General features: G+C 31.7%; 1 protein-coding gene across 1 annotated transcript in view; it reads right to left on the bottom strand.

Moving 5' to 3' along the window:
• The window catches only part of LOC119601380 (neurocalcin homolog), a 320,560-nt gene that overhangs the window by 250,359 nt on the left and 48,138 nt on the right, over window positions 1–22,063 (bottom strand). The window contains exon 3 of the mRNA XM_037952299.1: window positions 20,210–20,328. Within this exon, the coding sequence (XP_037808227.1) occupies window positions 20,210–20,328 (119 nt within the window). The remainder of the gene's footprint in view (window positions 1–20,209; window positions 20,329–22,063) is intronic.

Raw genomic sequence — 22,063 nt, 5'->3', positions numbered from 1 at the left:
GGACGATTCGCAACAAGGTTTCTATATTAAATCACGTAAATTTCCAACTTTTCTACGCTGATACAGGATCTCGCCCGAGAACATGTATCTTATGTCACAAGAACTTATGTTTTCTCCTCTCAACAGGATTATCAACATCGGATGCAACGGTGCTGAAGCAAGGTCGTGGCAACATATTCCTTGCATCTGTTTACCTGCCTTTCGATTCTCAGATCCGACCAACGTCGGATCTGATGAAACTGGTTGAAGAGGCACAAAGGAAAAATAAGAAAATTGTAATAGGTTGTGATGCCAACTCGCACCATGTAGCTTGGGGTAGTACAAACACCAATCGCAGGGGACAAGCCCTCATGGATTTCTTTAATACTAAAGACTTGATAACATTGAACTTAGGTAATAAAGCTATCTTCGTCAATAGAATCAGAGAAGAAATATTAGATATAACTATATGTTCAGAAGAGCTTATAAACGAAATTCAGGATTGGAGAGTTTCGGACGAGCACTCCTTTTCTGATCATCGGTACATAAGATTCAAAATACTAAGGCCACCACCAAAGCCGATAAAGTTTCGGAATAAGTCTAAAACTAATTGGACAATGTTCGGGACCTTACTAAAGAACCGTTTAGGCCAGGACACTTTTCAATGTCGAAATAAAGAGGATATAGATGCCAAAGTGGAAACGTTCACAAGTGCCCTGGTTGAATCGTTCGAGGACAGCTGCCCTCTGCGAAAGCGGAGATCTGCCCAGGAAAAACCCTGGGTAACTGGGGAGATCCGGAACCTTGGGAAGACTCTTCGCAAACTATTTAACCGGGCACGGCGTAAAAAGACCGCAGTATACTGGGATGAGTATCGTAATAAACTTGGTGAATATAAGAAAATCGTTCGAAAAGCCAAACGAGACTCCTGCAGCATGCTTATTACGATCGGTGGAAACCGCTTTAAATGAAGTTGTCCACTACATAGGTGAATCTTTCGATAGCAAACTGTATACACTGGCAGTATGCATTGACATCGAAGGCGCTTTCAATAACGTACACACTGATACCCTTATCCAATCCCTAGACCAGTTTTATGTTGACCGGGTGCTCCGTAACTGGATCAACTACATGCTAAGGAACAGATGGATAAGCTGCGAGATGTACGATATAACTATCAGGAAAAAGGTATTTCGCGGTATACCACAGGGTGGCATTTTGTCACCTTTACTCTGGGTTACCACGATTAATAGCCTCCTAAGGACCCTAACCGAGAAAGGACTTAGACCTGTCTGCTATGCAGACGATGTCGTAATACTTTTAAAGGGAAAGGATCCAAATTACTTGTGTAGAAGAGCTGAGGAGGCTCTGAATACGGCCTTGAGCTGGGCTCAACCGAGAGGCCTCAATGTTAACCCGGCGAAGACGGAAATCTGTCTTTTCACAAGAAAGACAAAAATTTCTACATATACTGAACCTTGCTTCTTGGGCAAGAAGATACCGGTGACAGACAAAGTTAAGTACTTAGGTGTAATACTTGACCGGAAATTAAAATGGAGACACCACATAGAGGATAGGATCAACAAGGCATATCGGTGCTGGGCGATATGTAGGAGAACCATAGGCATGAAATGGGGTCTTAGTCCTACTATGACAAATTGGCTTTATAAAAGTGTAATTAGACCAATTCTAGCTTATGCTTCAATAATCTGGTGGACTGCTTTGGACAAAAAGTGTAATATCAAACTACTACAGGGAGTTCAGCGTACATGCTGCTTGGGTATAAGTGGTGCCATGTGTACTACTTCAACCAAGGCTCTGGAAACGTTGCTAGATATTCCACCCTTTGAAACATATATAAGATATGAGGCGGCGCTTACAGCCGAACGGCTCTTTACTTTAGGCGAACTGGCCAAAAACGGTTATAGGACACGTCATCAATGTATACTGGACACATTGGAAGGTTATACACATTCATCGGACGTGCCTGATCGCATACCAGACACTGAATATGTCGGAAACTTTGAAACGCTAATCCCAGATAGAATGTCTTGGTCAAGCGGAACATTAGAGCAAATACCAGTAGGAATCCGTTGCTACACGGATGGCTCTAAATTAGGGGACAAAGTGGGCCTGGGGTTCTATATTGAAGACCCAGAAACAGAAATATAACACCGTTTACCTAATCATAACACAAGCTTCCAGGCAGAAGTACGAGCAATAACGGAATGTGTAAATTGGATTAGAATAAATATGGCGCCCACAGGGCTTAATATATTTACCGACAGCCAGAAGGCAATTTGTGCGATATCAGGTGATAGAATTAAATCTAAGACCGTATTGGATTGTAAGAAAGCTTTAACTGAATACTCTCCCAGAGGTAAGGTTCACATCATATGGGTACCAGGCCACTCTAAATTTGTAATTTTCACGGACAAAACTTCATTAGACTATATATAGTCAAATATATTGGATCTCCGCTCCGGGACGACCCGAATTATACACTCTGCTTTAGTGAAGCTGCTACAAAATATTTTTAATATTTCTTGTTTATGGTATATCCCAAGAACATTGTTGATCACAATTAGTTTAATTTTTTATTTATGTTTTTTATTTTTTTTTTAATTTATATTTTGTCCAGGAAAATAAAAGTTTTACTGCAGAATTTTAGATAGCTAAATGAAATTTTGCATATACATACATAAGTAGCTTCTCCTTAGCATAATTAGTAAGGTATTAAAAGTCACCTAAAACATCGTATCGTCTCTTAATATGTGTCGTACGCATTTTAATGTAATTATAAATTCTATAGAGAATTAAATTTCCAACATTTTGGTTGAAGAATATTTTTGCGTATCATTAGTTGTTTTCGAGCTATAGTGCATTATTTTTTCATTGCAATGTTATTTTTAAATCTTAATATTTTTAACGCTGATACAGGTTATGACAGATTTTGTCTTTCTAATTTTAGCTAAAGAATAATTCGAAAATTTTTTGTCGATTAATCGAATATTCGAAAGATATTTTAATGTTACTTTCTACGAATACTTCATTATAGTATTAAACTAAGAAATACATTAATATTTTGTAAAACAAATACCAAATCTAAAGATTTGTTATAATTGAAACAAAACTTTTATTACTTTTTAATTTGGTTCTTTAAGTCTTAGATTTAGATTCGATTTAATTGACAACATTTAACCTTATTCCTCATATAAAGTATCTTTAAGAAAATTAGTTTTTGAACAACTGTATATTAAGAACAAGTTAGAGTGCTAAATTCGGCTGAGCCGAATCTTAAATACCCTCCACCAGCTACTTTTATATTAAGACTTTTCTAATTGGTCAAATATTTGTAGAAATAAGTTATCTCATGTCTTAAATTGAAAAATCCCAAGATTTAAACAGCTTAAATCTATTACAATTCCAAGATTTATTGAACATTACAAACGCAATTTTCTTTATATTTTTATAGCGCTTAGCGATATGTAGTAATTTGCATGTATGCATGTGTGTGAAAATTAAAGGATTTTCAAAATACATATATATAATTTTGTTCTACACAAATTGATAATGCAACTAGTTAAATACGGTTAAAGTGCTTTCAGGGGCAGGACCTAGATATGACCAATTATAGTCCGATCGTAAAAAATTCTTTAAGCTAAATTTCTGTACATAAAAGCTATATTTCAGTAAAATTTTATATCTATATCGTAATTTAGTAATGAGTAATGTGTGTTTAAGTGATTTTCGTAAGGGAACCTTGTATGGGACAGACCGCACCCATGTTATGAGCCGATCGTGAGAAATCTTGAAATATAATTTTTGTATACAAAACTAATATTTGTGGCAAATTTTGTATCAATAGCTTCATTTGGTAATGAGTAATGTGCGTTTAAGAGATTTTCGTAAAAGGACCTTGTATGAGAGCTATGACGAATTATATATAAAAACAAAATTTCAAAATTCTGTATCTATATCATTATTTGGTAATGAATATTGTGCATTTAAGTGATTTTCTGGAGGGGACCTAGTATGAGAGCTATGACCAAATATGGACCGATCGTAAAACAATTTTATAGTGTAATTTATGTATATAAGAGAAATAATTTTGCTAAATGTATGATATCAATATTTGGTAATGAATTATGTGCGTTTAAGTGATTTTCGGGAGGGAACCTTATATGGGAGCTATGACCAAGGTTAGACTAATCGTGAAAAAATTTTGAAATAACATCTATGTGTACAAAAATAGTATTAATGCCAAATATTTTATGGGTGATATTTCCTAATGAGTTATGTGCCTTTAAGTGTTTTCTGAAAGGCACCTTGTATAGCAGCTATGATCAATTATGGACCGATAGGAAAACAATTTCACAGTAATATTTCTCTGTATATGAGCAATACTTCTGCCAAACTTTATAGTTACTAATGAGTTATGAGCGTTTAAGTGATTTTCGGGAGGGGACCTTGTATGGGAGCTATGACCAATTATTGACCGATCGGAAAAAAATTTCACAGTAATATTTCCGCGCATATGTGCAATACTTGTACCAAATTTTATATGGATATCTTAATTAAGTAATGATTTATGCGCGTTTAAGTGTTTTTCGGGAGGGGACCTTGTATGGGAGCTATGACCAATTATGGACCGATCGGAAAAAACTTTCACAGTAATATTTCTATGCATATGGGCAATACTTATACCAAATTTTGTATGGATATCTTAATTTAGTAATGAGTTATGCGCGTTTAAGTGATTTTCGGGAGGGGACCTTGTATGGGAGCTATGACCAATTTGAACCGACCCAAAAAATTTTTACAGTAATATTTCTATGCATGTGGGCAATTTTCATACCAAATTTTATATGGATATCTTAAATAAGTAATGATTTATGCGCGTTTAAGTGATTTTCGGGAGGGGACCTTGTATGGGAGCTATGACCAATTATGGACCGATCGGAAAAAACTTTCACAGTAATATTTCTGTGCATATGGGCAATACTTATACCAAATTTTATATGGATATCTTAATTTAGTAATGAGTTATGCGCGTATATGTGATTTTCGGGAGGGGACCTTGTATGGGAGCTATGACCAATTATGGACCGATCGGAAAAAACTTTCACAGTAATATTTCTATGCATATGGGCAATACTTATACCAAATTTTATATGGATATCTTAATTTAGTAATGAGTTATGCGCGTTTAAGTGATTTTCGGGAGGGGACCTTGTATGGGAGCTATGACCAATTTTGGACCGATCGGAAAAAACTTTCACAGTAATATTTCTATGCATATGGGCAATACTTGTACCAAATTTTATATCGATATCTTAATTTAGTAATGAGTTATGCGCGTTTATGTGATTTTCGGGAGGGGACCTTGTATGGGAGCTATGACCAATTATGGACCGATCGGAAAAAACTTTCACAGTAATATTTCTATGCATATGGGCAATACTTATACCAAATTTTGTATGGATATCTTAATTTAGTAATGAGTTATGCGCGTTTAAGTGATTTTCGGGAGGGGACCTTGTATGGGAGCTATGACCAATTTTGAACCGATCGGAAAAAATTTTCACAATAATATTTCTATGCATATGGGCAATACTTATACCAAATTTTATATGGATATCTTAATTTAGTAATGAGTTATGCGCGTTTAAGTGATTTTCGGGAGGGGACCTTGTATGGGAGCTATGTCCAATTATACACCAATCCAGAAAGTTTTTCTCTGAAAGAAAAAGAAAAATTTTACAAAGATTTTAATTTGTAAAATTTTGTGAAGATATCGACATTGTGATGGAAGTTATTAACGAAAAACCCATTTTCCGGGAATATGTACTTTTGTATGGGAGGTATATGAAATTGTGGACCGATTCTGGCAATTTTCTACACGGATCAAGATCTTGTGTAGAAACGAATGTATGGTGATTTTCATGGAATTATCTTGCATAGTTTTGGAGAAAATTACATTAGAATGTGAAAAAAATGCTTATTTTTTTCGAGGTTGTTTTAAATTTTGATTCATAAATTTTCCCGATGAGAACCGATATTGCTCATTTTCAATACCAAACTGTACCGGATAATAATGAATATTTTGGGTGAATTTGGTTAAATTATATTGCTTCGTTTTAACGTGAGCGTGTTTTCCACAGACAGACAGACAGACAGACGGACGGACGGACGGACAGACGGACATAGCTAAATCGACTCAGAATTTCATAAGGACCCAGAATATATATACTTTGTTGGGTCTCAGATGAATATTTCTTGGTGTTACACACGGAATGACAAAGTTATATATACCCTCTATCACCACTGATGGTGGTGATAGAGGATTTTTAAAGCCCAAGTTGCGTTTTACGCAGACATAGTTTTATAATACATTAATCGTACTAACAATTATTATATAAAATAGTTTGTAAAAACATCCTTGGAAAACGGTGCAAAACTAAAATAAAAATATTTAAATTTAAAATCGGTTGAAATTCAACTAAGTTACTGACTTATTACCGTTTTTACCCTATGTATGTTCAATAACAAATAATTGTTACAAATTATCATAGATTGTTTTTGTATTTCAATACAAATTTGAAATATTTTTGTGAAAATGAGTAACAACTTTTAGTTATTGAACAGACCCCCTATCTTAAGATTTTCGAGGTGTTTTTGTAATACTCGAAAGCACTTTTAAGAAAAAACGTTGTCATTTTCAAGGTACATATACATATATTTTTCTCGCATAGTGTTATTCAGTTTTATTTATATTTTATTAAATCATTCGAATAAAAACTCCTATTCGTTTTTATTTAATCGACTACACGAATGAAAAATATTGTAGGAGAGAATACGCCATTTTATTGCGCGTCAAATAATGGTTTTCATATACAAATTTAATATTGTTTTCTTTTTTGTAAAACACAATTCATAACACGCAATTAAATAAAATGTGCAAACAAAATTACAAAGCCGAAAATAAAGTACTTCTATGTATATCATATTATAAGAAAGTCATTACTAGAGTACTTCTAAATATGGCAGAAGGTAATTAGTAGTCATTGAAAAGTAAGTCGTTATGTAAGTACAACCCATTACCGAGTTTTTGCTGGTTATGAATACATAATAACGGGCACCCACTACGATGTTGCAACTTTTTGAAATAGAAGAAAAATGTTCCAAAAGAGATAAAACGGAAAATTTGATTTTATCCAAACACAATGATCCAATTTAGATAAAATGTTTAGTTCTAATTCTAAACATTTTATCTAAATTGGATCACTAAATATGCCAGTGGGCGTTATTTGGAACCCTGGTACCAAGTTATATTTCTTGGTACTTTTCACCCTCTAAACATTAAATTAATAATATAGGGACTTTTCGGTACTTTTTTGAGTTTTCTTTAATATTAAACCTAGAAACATGAAATTAAGCATTTAGAGCCTGGAGTAAATAGGAATCTAACAAGTTAGAGTGCTAAATTCGGCTGAGCCGAATCTTAAATACCCTCCACCAGCTACTTTTATATTAAGACTTTTCTAATTGGTCAAATATTTGTAGAAATAAGTTATCTCATGTCTTAAATTGAAAAATCCCAAGATTTAAACAGCTTAAATCTATTACAATTCCAAGATTTATTGAACATTACAAACGCAATTTTCTTTATATTTTTATAGCGCTTAGCGATATGTAGTAATTTGCATGTATGCATGTGTGTGAAAATTAAAGGATTTTCAAAATACATATATATAATTTTGTTCTACACAAATTGATAATGCAACTAGTTAAATACGGTTAAAGTGCTTTCAGGGGCAGGACCTAGATATGACCAATTATAGTCCGATCGTAAAAAATCCTTTAAGCTAAATTTCTGTACATAAAAGCTATATTTCAGTAAAATTTTATATCTATATCGTAATTTAGTAATAAGTAATGTGTGCTTAAGTGATTTTCGTAAGGGAACCTTGTATGGGACAGATCGCACCCATGTTATGAGCCGATCGTGAGAAATCTTGAAATATAATTTTTGTATACAAAACTAATATTTGTGGCAAATTTTGTATCAATATCTTCATTTGGTAATGAGTAATGTGCGTTTAAGAGATTTTCGTAAAAGGACCTTGTATGAGAGCTATGACGAATTATATATAAAAACAAAATTTCAAAATTCTGTATCTATATCATTATTTGGTAATGAATATTGTGCATTTAAGTGATTTTCTGGAGGGGACCTAGTATGAGAGCTATGACCAAATATGGACCGATCGTAAAACAATTTTATAGTGTAATTTATGTATATAAGAGAAATAATTTTGCTAAATGTATGATATCAATATTTGGTAATGAATTATGTGCGTTTAAGTGATTTTCGGGAGGGAACCTTATATGGGAGCTATGACCAAGGTTAGACTAATCGTGAAAAAATTTTGAAATAACATCTATGTGTACAAAAATAGTATTAATGCCAAATATTTTATGGGTGATATTTCCTAATGAGTTATGTGCCTTTAAGTGTTTTCTGAAAGGCACCTTGTATAGCAGCTATGATCAATTATGGACCGATAGGAAAACAATTTCACAGTAATATTTCTCTGTATATGAGCAATACTTCTGCCAAACTTTATAGTTACTAATGAGTTATGAGCGTTTAAGTGATTTTCGGGAGGGGACCTTGTATGGAAGCTATGACCAATTATGGACCGATCGGAAAAAAATTTCACAGTAACATTTCCGCGCATATGTGCAATACTTGTACCAAATTTTATATGGATATCTTAATTAAGTAATGATTTATGCGCGTTTAAGTGATTTTCGGGAGGGGACCTTGTATGGGAGCTATGACCAATTTTGGTCCGATCGGAAAAAACTTTCACAGTAATATTTCTATGCATATGGGCAATACTTATACCAAATTTTATATGGATATCTTAATTTAGTAATGAGTTATGCGCGTTTATGTGATTTTCGGGAGGGACCTTGTATGGGAGCTATGACCAATTATGGACCGATCGGAAAAAACTTTCACAGTAATATTTCTGTGCATATGGGCAATACTTATACCAAATTTTATATGGATAACTTAATTTAGTAATGAGTTATGCGCGTATATGTGATTTTCGGGAGGGGACCTTGTATGGGAGCTATGACCAATTATGGACCGATCGGAAAAAACTTTCACAGTAATATTTCTATGCATATGGGCAATACTTATACCAAATTTTATATGGATATCTTAATTTAGTAATGAGTTATGCGCGTTTAAGTGATTTTCGGGAGGGGACCTTGTATGGGAGCTATGACCAATTTTGGACCGATCGGAAAAAACTTTCACAGTAATATTTCTATGCATATGGGCAATACTTGTACCAAATTTTATATAGATATCTTAATTTAGTAATGAGTTATGCGCGTTTATGTGATTTTCGGGAGGGGACCTTGTATGGGAGCTATGACCAATTATGGACCGATCGGAAAAAACTTTCACAGTAATATTTCTATGCATATGGGCAATACTTATACCAAATTTTGTATGGATATCTTAATTTAGTAATGAGTTATGCGCGTTTAAGTGATTTTCGGGAGGGGACCTTGTATGGGAGCTATGACCAATTTTGAACCGATCGGAAAAAATTTTCACAGTAATATTTTTATGCATATGGGCAATACTTATACCAAATTTTATATGGATATCTTAATTTAGTAATGAGTTATGCGCGTTTAAGTGATTTTCGGGAGGGGACCTTGTATGGGAGCTATGTCCAATTATACACCGATCCAGAAAGTTTTTCTCTGAAAGAAAAAGAAAAATTTTACAAAGATTTTAATTTGTAAAATTTTGTGAAGATATCGACATTGTGATGGAAGTTATTAACGAAAAACCCATTTTCCGGGAATATGTACTTTTGTATGGGAGGTATATGAAATTGTGGACCGATTCTGGCAATTTTCTACACGGATCAAGATCTTGTGTAGAAACGAATGTATGGTGATTTTCATGGAATTATCTTGCATAGTTTTGGAGAAAATTACATTAGAATGTGAAAAAAATGCTTATTTTTTTCGAGGTTGTTTTAAATTTTGATTCATAAATTTTCCCGATGAGAACCGATATTGCTCATTTTCAATACCAAACTGTACCGGATAATAATGAATATTTTGGGTGAATTTGGTTAAATTATATTGCTTCGTTTTAACGTGAGCGTGTTTTACACAGACAGACAGACGGACGGACGGACGGACAGACGGACATAGCTAAATCGACTCAGAATTTCATAAGGACCCAGAATATATATACTTTGTTGGGTCTCAGATGAATATTTCTTGGTGTTACACACGGAATGACAAAGTTATATATACCCTCTATCACCACTGATGGTGGTGGAGGGTATAAAAAGGGGACTTTTTGGTACATTATCGTACTTCGACTGAATTTTCTATAAAATTAAACCTAGAAACATAAAATAAACATGTAGAGCCCGGAGTAAATTAGAATCTATAAAAGGGGACTTTTTTGTACTTTTTCGTTCTTCAACTGTTTCCTGAGCAAGAAGATACCGGTGATAGACAGAGTTTAACCCTTCACCGAAATGGAGACACCACATAGAGGATAGGATCAAAAAGGCACATCGGTGCTGGGCGATATGTAGGAGAAATATGGAATGAAATGGGGTCCTAGTCCTAAGTACTATGACACATTGGTTTTATAAAAGTGTAATTAGACTAATTCTAGCTTATGCTTCAATAATCTGGTTGACTGCTTTGGACAAAAAGTGTAATATCAAACTACAACAGGGAGTACAGCGTACATGCTGCTTGGGTACAAGTGGTGCCATAAGCCCAACGTCAAGTAGGGCTCTAGAAACGTTGCTAGATATTAAACCCATTGAAACATATTTAAGCTATGACGCGGCACTTACAACCGAACGGCTCATAATCAAATAATTTTTATTCGAATAATTTTAAACACGAATAAATGACAACACTACTAAATACCCTCCATTTTGATATGTAGATTTTTATCCAGTTTTAGCCACATCAAATACTAATATGAAAAGTTACTTCGAAACAAGTAAGAGCGCTATATTCGGCTGTGCCGAATCTTATATAAACACCATCAAATCGTGTATCTTAAATTTCAAGTGAATTTCGGAAAGTGGACCTATACTATATAAATCGATGTTTTAGCTACCACAATTTAATCATTTATTGATTTAAACTGATTTATCATATATAAAGGTATATCGAAAGTGGAATTTTATTTCCTATTTGTCTCCATAAAAAAGGTAAAATACAACTTTTGCGAAATGAAACCACCTAAAATTTTCAAAGTGGGACTGTTTGTTTAAAGTTATTGTTTTTTAAGTTTTAGTCAATTGGATCGGTCGGAATGGAATTTTGTGACAGTCCTAATAGTCAGGGTGATTCAGCATATTTAATAATTTTTTTTATGATTTGATTTCCTGCAAATTTACTTATAGTCAAATTTGCACCGAAGATTTTACAAAGATTTTGATTTCAATAAAACTTGTTACGTCGAATATCAATATATTCTAAGCCTTATACATATAAAGCAGACGTCGGCGCTAGTATTGTTCTGACAACGAAGATTTTCGGCAAATTATATGTACACAACACGATCGCATACGAACTTCTAAACAAGGGCATCAAAAATACAAATATTTTATTTAGTTGCTTGACAGCATTCAACAAAGCAGGTTGATGTCGCTTTGTTAAAGAAATTGCAAACACAACTTGAAAAAACAAAAACAACTTGTAAAAGCAAGAGCATAATTTACAAAAACAACATACACCCTAAATAATTTTCTAGAATGCATAACAATGAAAGTAAACAAGTTCATCTTGTTTCATATTTTTATACCCTTCACCTTCGTGAGAAGGGTATATATAAGTTTGTCATTCCGTTTGTAATTTCCAAAATATAATTTTCCGACCCCATAAAATATATATATTCTGAATCCTTATAGATAGCGGAGTCGATTAAGCCATGTCCGTCTGTCTGTCTGTCTGTCTGTCTGTCTGTCTGTTGAAATCAGTTTTCTGAAGACCCCAGATATCTTCGGGATCCAAATCTTTAATAATTCTATCAGACATGCTTTCGAGAAGTTTCCAATTTAAAATCAGCAAAATCCGTTCATAAACAACGGAGATATAAGCAAAAATCCGAGACAACCTCTGAAAATTTCATAAAAAATAAACAACAACAACACTGCTTATTCATTGCCTTTGTATTTTGTTTTTGTTTTTTTGAGTATTTCGTTTCGTATGTTTGGATGGCTGTGTGTTTCATTGCCTTGTGTATATTACTTTTGTTTCTTGGTGCATTCAATTTCGTATGTTTGGATGGCTGTGTGTTTCATTGCCTTGTGTATATTGTTTTTGTTTTCTTGGTGTATTGAATTTCGTATGTTTGGATGTCTGTTGGTTTCATTGCGTTGTGTATTTTGTTTTTGTTTTTTTTTTCTGTATTTCGTTTCGTATGTTTGGATGTCTGTTGGTTTTGCTGCCTTGTATATTTTGTTTTTTGTGTGTTTATTTCGTTTAGCGTTGTTGTTGTTCATTATATGTTTTGCTATTGCTATTATAATGATATAGTCGGGAAAATGAATTTTTAAATACACTATGGTGAAGGGTATATAAGATTCGGCACAGCCGAATATAGTACTCTTACTTGTTTTTTTGTACATTTAAATTTGAAATGTTGTTTCTATGTGAAGAAATTATCATTCTTATGTACATTGATTACATTTTGTTTATATATATTCGCATTTTACAGTAATGCAATATAATCTTCAAAATTAAAAATAACCAAATATTTTTTTCAGTGCAATTTCATTGAAAAAATGCCAATAGTGTGTGTTTATTGGTGTTTTTTATCTGCCTCTCTATACGCCGGTATATGATATAAAGGCTTTGATCCAATATGGCCCGATGCTCATAATCAGTTTTGCCACTTTGGTTATTATTAACCAAAATTGGTTATTTTTATTTTGCATGTGTACATGTGAGTTATTTTTTCGGTTTGGTGGTGATAGAGGGTATATATAAGTTTGTCATTCCATGTGTAACACCAAGAAATATTCATCTGAGACCCAACAAAGTATATATATTCTGAGTGCTTATGAAATTCTGAGTCTATTTAGCTATGTCCGTCTGTCCGTCCGTCTGTCTGTGTAAAACACGCTCACGTTAAAACGAAGCAATATAATATTCATTATTATCCGGTACAGTTTGGTATTAAAAATGAGCCAAATCGGTTCACATCGGGAAAAGTTATGAATCAAAATTAAAACAACTCCGAAAAAAAATAAGCATTTTTTACACATTCTGATGTAATTTTCTCGAAAACTATGCAAGATAATTTCATGAAAGTCATCATACATTCGTATCTACACAAGATCTTGTTTATTGCTGAAAATTGCCAGAATCGGTCCATACATACCTCCCATACAAAAGTACATATTCCCGGAAAATGAGTTTTTTGTTAATAACTTCCGTCAGAATGTTGATATCTTCACAAAATTTTACAAATTAAAATCTTATGTCAATAGAATTCATTGAGAGAAACAATTTTCTGAATCGGTCCATAATTGGACATAGCTCCCATACAAGGTCCCCTCCCGAAAATCACGTAAACGCGCATAACTCATTACTAAATTAAGATATCCACATAAAATTTGGAATAAGTATTGCTCATATGCACAGAAATATTACTGTTAAAGTTTTTTCCGATCGGTCCATAATTGGTCATAGCTCCCATACAAGGACCCTTCCCGAAAATCACTTAAACGCGCATAACACATTACTAAATTAAGATATCCATATAAAATTTGGTACAAGTATTGCTTATAAGCACAGAAATATTACTGTGAAATTTTTTTCCGATCGGTCCATAATTGGTCATAGCTCCCATACAAGGTCCCCTCCCGAAAATCACTTAAACGCACATAACTCATTACAAAATATTGATATCCATACATTTAGCACAAATATTGCTCTTATATACATAAATTACACTATAAAATTGTTTTACGATCGGTCCATATTTGGTCATAGCTCTCATAATAGGTCCCCTCCAGAAAATCCCTTAAATGCACAATATTTATTGCCAAATAATGATATATATAGATACAGAATTTTGAAATTTTGTCTTTATATACATAATTGGTCATAGCTCCCATACAAGGTCCTTTTACGAAAATCTCTTAAACACACGCACATTTCTCATTACCAAATAAAGCTATTGATACAAAATTTGGCACAAATATTAGTTTGGTATACAAAAATTCTATTTCAAGATTTTTTCACGATCGGTCCATAACATGGGTGCGGTCGGTCCCATGTAAGTGTCCCTTCAGAAAATCACTTGAACACACATTAGTTATTACTAAATTACGATATAGATACAAAATTTGACTGAAATATAGCTTTTATGTACAGAAATTTTGCTTAAAGAATTTTTTCGGATCGGTCTATAATCTCTATAATCTCTCCCATACTAGGTCCTGCCCCTAAAAGCAATGTAACCGTATTTAACTAGTTGCATTATAAATTTGTGTAGAACAAAATTATATATATGTATTTTGAAAATCCTTAAATCTTTCATATACATGCACATTAAATATCGTTAAAGCATATCTTAGGGCGCTATAAAAATATAAAAGAAAATGGGGTTTGCAATGTTCAATAAATCTTGGAATTGTAACAGATTTAAGCTGTTTAAATCTTGGGGTTTTTCTATTTAAGACATGAGAAAACATATTTCTACAAATATTTTAAAAAGTATTAATATAAAAGTAGCTGGTGGAGGGTATTTAAGATTCGGCTCAGCCGAATATAGCACTCTAACTTGTTATTACTGCAATTTGTACATCTACTGGTTATACTTATGTGCACAAAGGTATTTTTCGATATCTTAATTGGTTTAGGATTTAGCAAAAGTACTTATGCGTTTTCCACATATTAAATGAGTTGATTTAAATCATAACAACACCGTAATATTATTTTATTTACACTAGCCAATCTAACAGCGTGAATAATGGATCTTCTCTCTCCTTTTGGTGCATCCATGGACTTAAAATCACTTTTTGGGTCGATTCAAACTCGTCCGTCCTTCCATTAATATTCCTATTGGAACTTTTTATGTAAAGAACTCGCGGTACTTATGGGGCATTTCACGACAAGTGAACCAACTTTTGAAATCGATGTCTTCCGATCGCGATGAAATTTGCACCATAGTTAGTTCTATTGGATAGTAATTCAGACACAATTTTTCAACAAGATCGCTCGTGAACTTTCTAAGTTAGAGGCGGTCAAAATTTGACATTTTGGCCATGCAGGTGTTTTTTCTCATCCATGTAACTTATTACCTATTGTTCTTAGCAAAATGTGTCACAAATAGTTTAGATAGCTATTTATGCAATCTTTCGAAAAAAAAATTAAAAAAATTTAATAAAATATTTTTGATTTTTTTTTTTTTAAATCAAAAACATTTTTGACTTTTTTTTCAAAATGGGCCCTTTTTTTTTTTTTTTTTTATTTTTTTTTAAGAAAGCTTAAGTCTTTTCCTAAGCGACCTATATGGTCGCTTAGTGGGATGCGAGTGGGATATCTATCAAAAAAAATATTTTGTAACTCAAGATTTAAAATTTTTGAATTTTTTTGCAAAATCAATAACTTTGTTGACTTTTTAAAACAAATTTTACCCATTTTTTAATTTTTTTTTTGCTCAGAAGAAAGCTTATGTATTTTCCTTTAACACCCTTTTTGTCGCTTAGTGGGATGCGAGTGGGATATTTATAAAAAAAATGTCTTTTAACTCAAGACATACAATTTTTTACTTTTTTTTGAAAAATCAAAAACCTTTTTGACTTTTTTTTTCCAAAATGGACTCTTTTTTTATTAATTTTTTTTTCTCAAAAGAAAGCTTAGGTCTTTTCCTTTAAAACCTTTTTGGTCGCTTAGTGGGATGCGAGTGGGATATCTATCAAAATAAATGTTTTGTAACTCAAGACAAATGTTTTTAAATTTGCACTATTTTAATTTTTTTCATATTTGTGTGTAAACCTTAAAAATTAAACTTACGCAGAGAAACTAGACACATTAGCCTTTCCGATGGTATGTAACATACCCAACTAAAATTTCATAGCCTCGATACTGTAATACCCATAATATGTTAACCTCAGGAATAAAAATCACTTTTTTCTATGGAAATGTTGAATTAATTATAATTAATAAGTAATAAATAATTTAATAATAATATAATAATAATAATAATAATAAGATAATAATAAATAATAATAATAATAATATAAATAATAATAATAATAATAATATAATAATAATAATAATAATAATAATAATAATAAAATAATAATCATAATATAATAATAATAATAATAATTATAATAAGAATAATAATAATAAGAATAATATAATAATAATAATAATAATAAAATAATCATATAATAATAATAATATAGTATATCACTAAGAATACTCATCCATACTAATATTAATAAAAAACAGCTGAACTTTAGTAAAATTTAATCTTAATCACAATAGATCAAGTTTTTAAATTTTCAAATATCCATACTTTATCCACCTTATTTGTCACCTTATTAGCTGCTTTTTTTTTGTCAATCCTTTCTTGGCGTTATTAGATTCAGCACCTGATATTTTAACAATGAAAATCACGTGCGCTGAAAACTACCTCTAGGATTGACTAAAAAGCCGCAAGATACAAAACTCAGACAAATTTTGGGGGTGGAAAATTAATAGCGGTCGGCCTCATATTGCACCCCTCCAATGGCTATTATCGGTCAGTTGTTGTGGTTTTTATTTTTAAGGTTTTAGAAACACTTACACAGAAATATGAAAAAAATCAATTTAAAAACATTTGTCTTGAGTTACAAAACATTTATTTTGATAGATATCCCACTCGCATCCCACTAAGCGACCAAAAAGGTTTTAAAGGAAAAGACCTAAGCTTTCTTTTGAGAAAAAAAATTAATAAAAAAAGAGTCCATTTTGGAAAAAAAAAAGTCAAAAAAGTTTTTGATTTTTCGAAAAAAAGTAAAAAAATTTATGTCTTGAGTTACAAAACATTTTTTTTATAGATATCCCACTAAGCGACAAAAAGGGTGTTAAAGGAAAACACATAAGCTTTCTTCTGAGCAAAAAAAAAATTAAAAAATGGGTCCATTTTTTTAAAAAAAAGTAAACAAAGTTTTTGATTTTGCAAAAAAATTCAAAAATTTTAAATCTTGAGTTACAAAATATTTTTTTTGATAGATATGCCACTCGCATCCCACTAAGCGACCAAAAAGGTTTTAAAGGAAAAGACCTAAGCTTTCTTTTGAGAAAAAAAAATTAATAAAAAAAGAGTCCATTTTGGAAAAAAAAGTCAAAAAAGTTTTTGATTTTTCAAAAAAAAAAAAAATTGTATGTCTTGAGTTACAAAACATTTTTTTTATAGATATCCCACTCGCATCCCACTAAGCGACAAAAAGGGTGTTAAAGGAAAACACATAAGCTTTCTTCTGAGCAAAAAAAAAAATAAAAGATGGGTCCATTTTTTTAAAAAAAGTAAACAAAGTTTTTGATTTTGCAAAAAAATTCAAAAATTTTAAATCTTGAGTTACAAAATATTTTTTTTGATAGATATCCCACTCGCATCCCACTAAGCGACCATATAGGTCGCTTAGGAAAAGACTTAAGCTTTCTTAAAAAAAATAAAAAAAAATAAAAAGGGTCCATTTTGAAAAAAAGTCAAAAATGTTTTTGATTTAAAAAAAAAAAAAAATCAAAAATATTTTATTAAATTTTTTTAATTTTTTTTTCGAAAGATTGCATAAATAGCTATCTAAACTATTTGGGACACATTTTGCTAAGAACAATAGGTAATAAGTTACATGGATGAGAAAAAACACCTGCATGGCCAAAATGTCAAATTTTGACCGCCTCTAACTTAGAAAGTTCACGAGCGATCTTGTTGAAAAATTGGAAGACATCGATTTCAAAAGTTGGTTCACTTGACGTGAAATGCCCCTTATATGAAAAAACGAAGTAGGCTGTATTTCGCATTTCGATTTTTATGGAATTTGGTGGGAATAGTCTACGTACTTAGCAGATTATGTCCTCCAAATTTAATTTAAAGTATAATTGCAACTGCTATACCTATTTGAAATTTTGCATAAACAGATACTGTGCTAATTTGCCGAAATTCTAAGATAAATGATTTAATAAGAATTAATTTAAGTATTTTCTGCTAATTGATGCAAGAATAGTATCACAATATCTTTAAAGTATTGATCGACTGATATTTTTAAGTAACACAGCTAAGGAAAATTAAATTCTATTGTCTAAAAAAGTTGTAATAATATCTAATCTCGTACGACGAACAATAATCGCGATATATGCAAAGATTTGATACTCATGACCTTTGACTTCTACTAAATATCTCACCATGACTTTTAGTTCTTTCTTTATATTTTCTAGATGATGTTGTATACTTGTTTTTATTTTACCGTCTTAAATTCTAAATTTTGGTCAATTTGTCGGATAATTTGGATCGATTACGTTTACAAATATTGCTGAAGTTATGAATGTAAAACTCAAATATTTTGCCAAAATATTTTTAGTTGACCCAGTTTGCTTGGTATTGAAAATGCGAAATATCAGTCACAATTTCACCTAGCCCACATATTATGCCCTATTCAGAAAATTACTATATTGCTTAAAAAAGCATGTATAGCGATGAAATTCAATATAAAAAATTTTTTTTGGAAATGTATTTGTCAAAGTTTATGAGGATCTCTATAATTGACTCTATCCCTCATAAAAAGTCTCCTCAGAAAATGACTTTAAAGCTCATAATGTACTGCAATATAGCAACAAAATTCAATATAATCAAGTTTTGAAGAAACTAAAATATCTCTGTCAGATTTTATGAGAATTGGTCCATAATTGACCATACGTCTCATATAAGATCCCCTACAGAAAATTACTTTAACGCTCATAACTGTCTTCATAATACCAGTTTAGCGACGAAATTTAACATAGTTACAAGTTCCACTTCAGAAAATGAATTTGTTATTTTAATGTCCAAATGTAAACATGAAACAAATAAAAATAATTTTGTTTACTTTTTTCTTAATTTGGTTATTTTTTATTCGAATTTTGGTTACAAAAAAAAATTTGTTGTGGCAACACTGCTCATAATACACAAAAAGAGAAAAAATCATTAGACACGAACCGGATGATATACGTCTGAAACTATAAATTTAATGGAGAAATACTGCGTTTTTTTTTTTTTTTTTTTTTTTTTTTTATTTTCATTTCGTGATCTTGTTTTCCTTTTAAAGGATTTCATAGATTTAAAAGGTAAATTTTTCAAAAAATGTTTAAAAATTAAATTAAAGACCGATTCTCATAAAATTTGGAACGGAGATTTTGGATCATATAAAACTTCTTTACGTGGAATTTCATTGACATACTAATGTTTTTAAACCAGCTATGACCGTTTACACTGTTTTTCAGGGGGCCAATTGTATGGGGGCTATACAAAAACATGGATCGATATGATCCATTTTCAATACCAAACAAACTGCATCAATAAAAAGTATTTATGCAAAATACTCCTTGGCTCTTCTCGTTCGAACTCTATCGTTCTTTCAACAGACAGACGAACATGGCGAAATTGTCTTAGAATTTAATAAGGACCCAGAATATATACACTTTTGTTGGTCTATGTCCAATATTTTGATGTGTTACAAACGGAATGACAAAAACAATTTTTGATGGTGGGTATAAAAATCAATAAAATGCTAATCTGAGCACCAAGATAGTATAGGAAAGTTTATAATTAGGAACTTGATTCGATTATTTTAAATACATAATAGCCTTATTTATTATGGTAAAGAAATTAATCAGGTATGTGATGAAATTAATTTTTAAAATCGTATCGATTTGATATCGACAAAAACAATTTCTTGTGTTATTCAATATTAAATTTCAGCAGTTTTTCATAACATTTATCATATTTTTTAAAATGATTCTCTTAAATAATTTATTGTAATGTAGTATTTTGCAAGAAAATAATAAACCATTCCTCGATCGAAATTCATCACACCTTTTCAAATCGCTCGAATTCCATTCCATACCGGAATATTCATATTAAACAATTTTATTTTTCATATATTCTTACCTTACTAGCATCTCCATAGGGGAAAAAATTTCCATATATTTTTTTGAACTCTTCAACCGACAAATGTCCACTTGGACAATCTTTAAGGAATCCTTTGTACCACTCTTGTATTTCAGCATCTGAAATGTGTATATTTATTTATTAGTATTATAAATGTTAGACATAAATATTATTAGTCTGAATATTATATTGTCTACACCATTCTTAATTGCAATCGCGAAATTAACAAATATTTTATATTTTATAAAAAAAATGTTTTATAAATCAAGTTTTGCAAAAACTTTTGACGCCAATTCGAAGGATTTTCATGTTTTTTTAGCTGTTTAGTTCATATAAAACGGAACGGCTATCTATACCCAGTGTGTTTCGCTACCCGGTACAACGGGTGTCCCGTGTACCATTTTTTTGGATGACTACCTCTCAAACGATGCGTTTTAATGTACTACATACGAGAAAAAAATAAAAGGTCCTCAGTTCCCTACCTGCGATTGAAAATCTTGATATCAGTATAATTTGTTCAAAAATAATTTTATGCAATCTTTTCGAAATAAGTGCCAAAAATTCCGTCATTTTGAGCTTATAGCGCGAAAAATAATTAAAATTTTTCCTAGTGTATTGTGGAACAAGGGGCATATTATTTTCAAAAAAACTAAAAAAATCTGAAATAGACAATACCAAATGCCAAACTGTTTTTTAAACATTTTTCAGTATAAGCTAAAAAATAGGACATCTCCAACCCACTAAAACTCATTTTGTGGACCAGAAATACTCTACAAAAATTTTAAGATTAATTTTCCCGTAATCAGAAGAAAATTACGGAATTTTTGAGACCCATTTTGAAGACCATTCAAAAAAAATATTTTTTATTTTTCTCGCATCGTTAGATACGTATTCCTACATGAAATTCTTAAAAAAGCTTTTCCTCGGGACACTCTAACGTACATTAGGGTGGCCTCAAAATGTAAGTTGCTGACAATCCCGCCGAAAATTAAAATTTAGTTCATTCTAAGATACCATTTCTCAATTTTTTTGTCCTGACATCAATATTTGGTGAGCTGGATCAAAAGATAACAAGTAAGTGTGTTATATTCGGCTATGCCGAATCTTAAATACCCATCATCAAACCGTATGCCGTAAATGGAATGCTCTCCTATAAACCTAAGGTTAGACGGAATAACAAAATACACTTTTTTAAAGCAAAATATTTTTGTCCAATTTTTAAACCATGAACATATGTATGTATATGGGCGGTATGTAAATTATTGACCGATTGTCGTAAAACACTTATTTCATTCATCAAATTTCAACACAGTACTCGATTTTCATCGTTGTACTCGCATTTTAATGCCAGTAATAAGCGTTAAAGTTTTTTCGAAAGGGTACCTTATATGCCGGTATGATGAATGAAAAGATTAACGTTCCTATGAATGTGGCCTATGTCGAATTTTATAATTTCATCGATATACACGTATTTTTAAGCCAGTAATGCGTTAAAGTAATTTTCTGAAGGGGACCTTATATGGGATGTAGGATCAATTATGAACCGATCCTCATAACATCCGGTAGAGAGATTTTGTCTTGTAAGAAACTTATTTATGTTTATCAAATTTCATAGCTATAATAGTATTTTTAAGCCAGAAATATGCTTTATAGTAATTTTCTGAAGGGGGACATATATGGGGGGTAGGATCAATTATGGACTGATTCTCATAAAATTCGGTAGAGAGTTTTTAACTCGTAAGAAACTTACTTATGTCGAATTTCATCGCTATACTCTTACTTTAAAGGCAGTAATGAGCGTTAAAGTCATTTTCTGAAAGGGATCTTATATGGGGAGTAGGATCAGTTATGAAC

Source organism: Lucilia sericata, unplaced genomic scaffold (genome assembly GCF_015586225.1).
Source record: "Lucilia sericata isolate MDLA Ls3-8-SP2 unplaced genomic scaffold, ASM1558622v1 Contig000160F_arrow, whole genome shotgun sequence".
Lineage (NCBI taxonomy): Eukaryota > Metazoa > Arthropoda > Insecta > Diptera > Calliphoridae > Lucilia > Lucilia sericata.
This window is presented reverse-complemented; position numbering and strand designations above follow the sequence as displayed.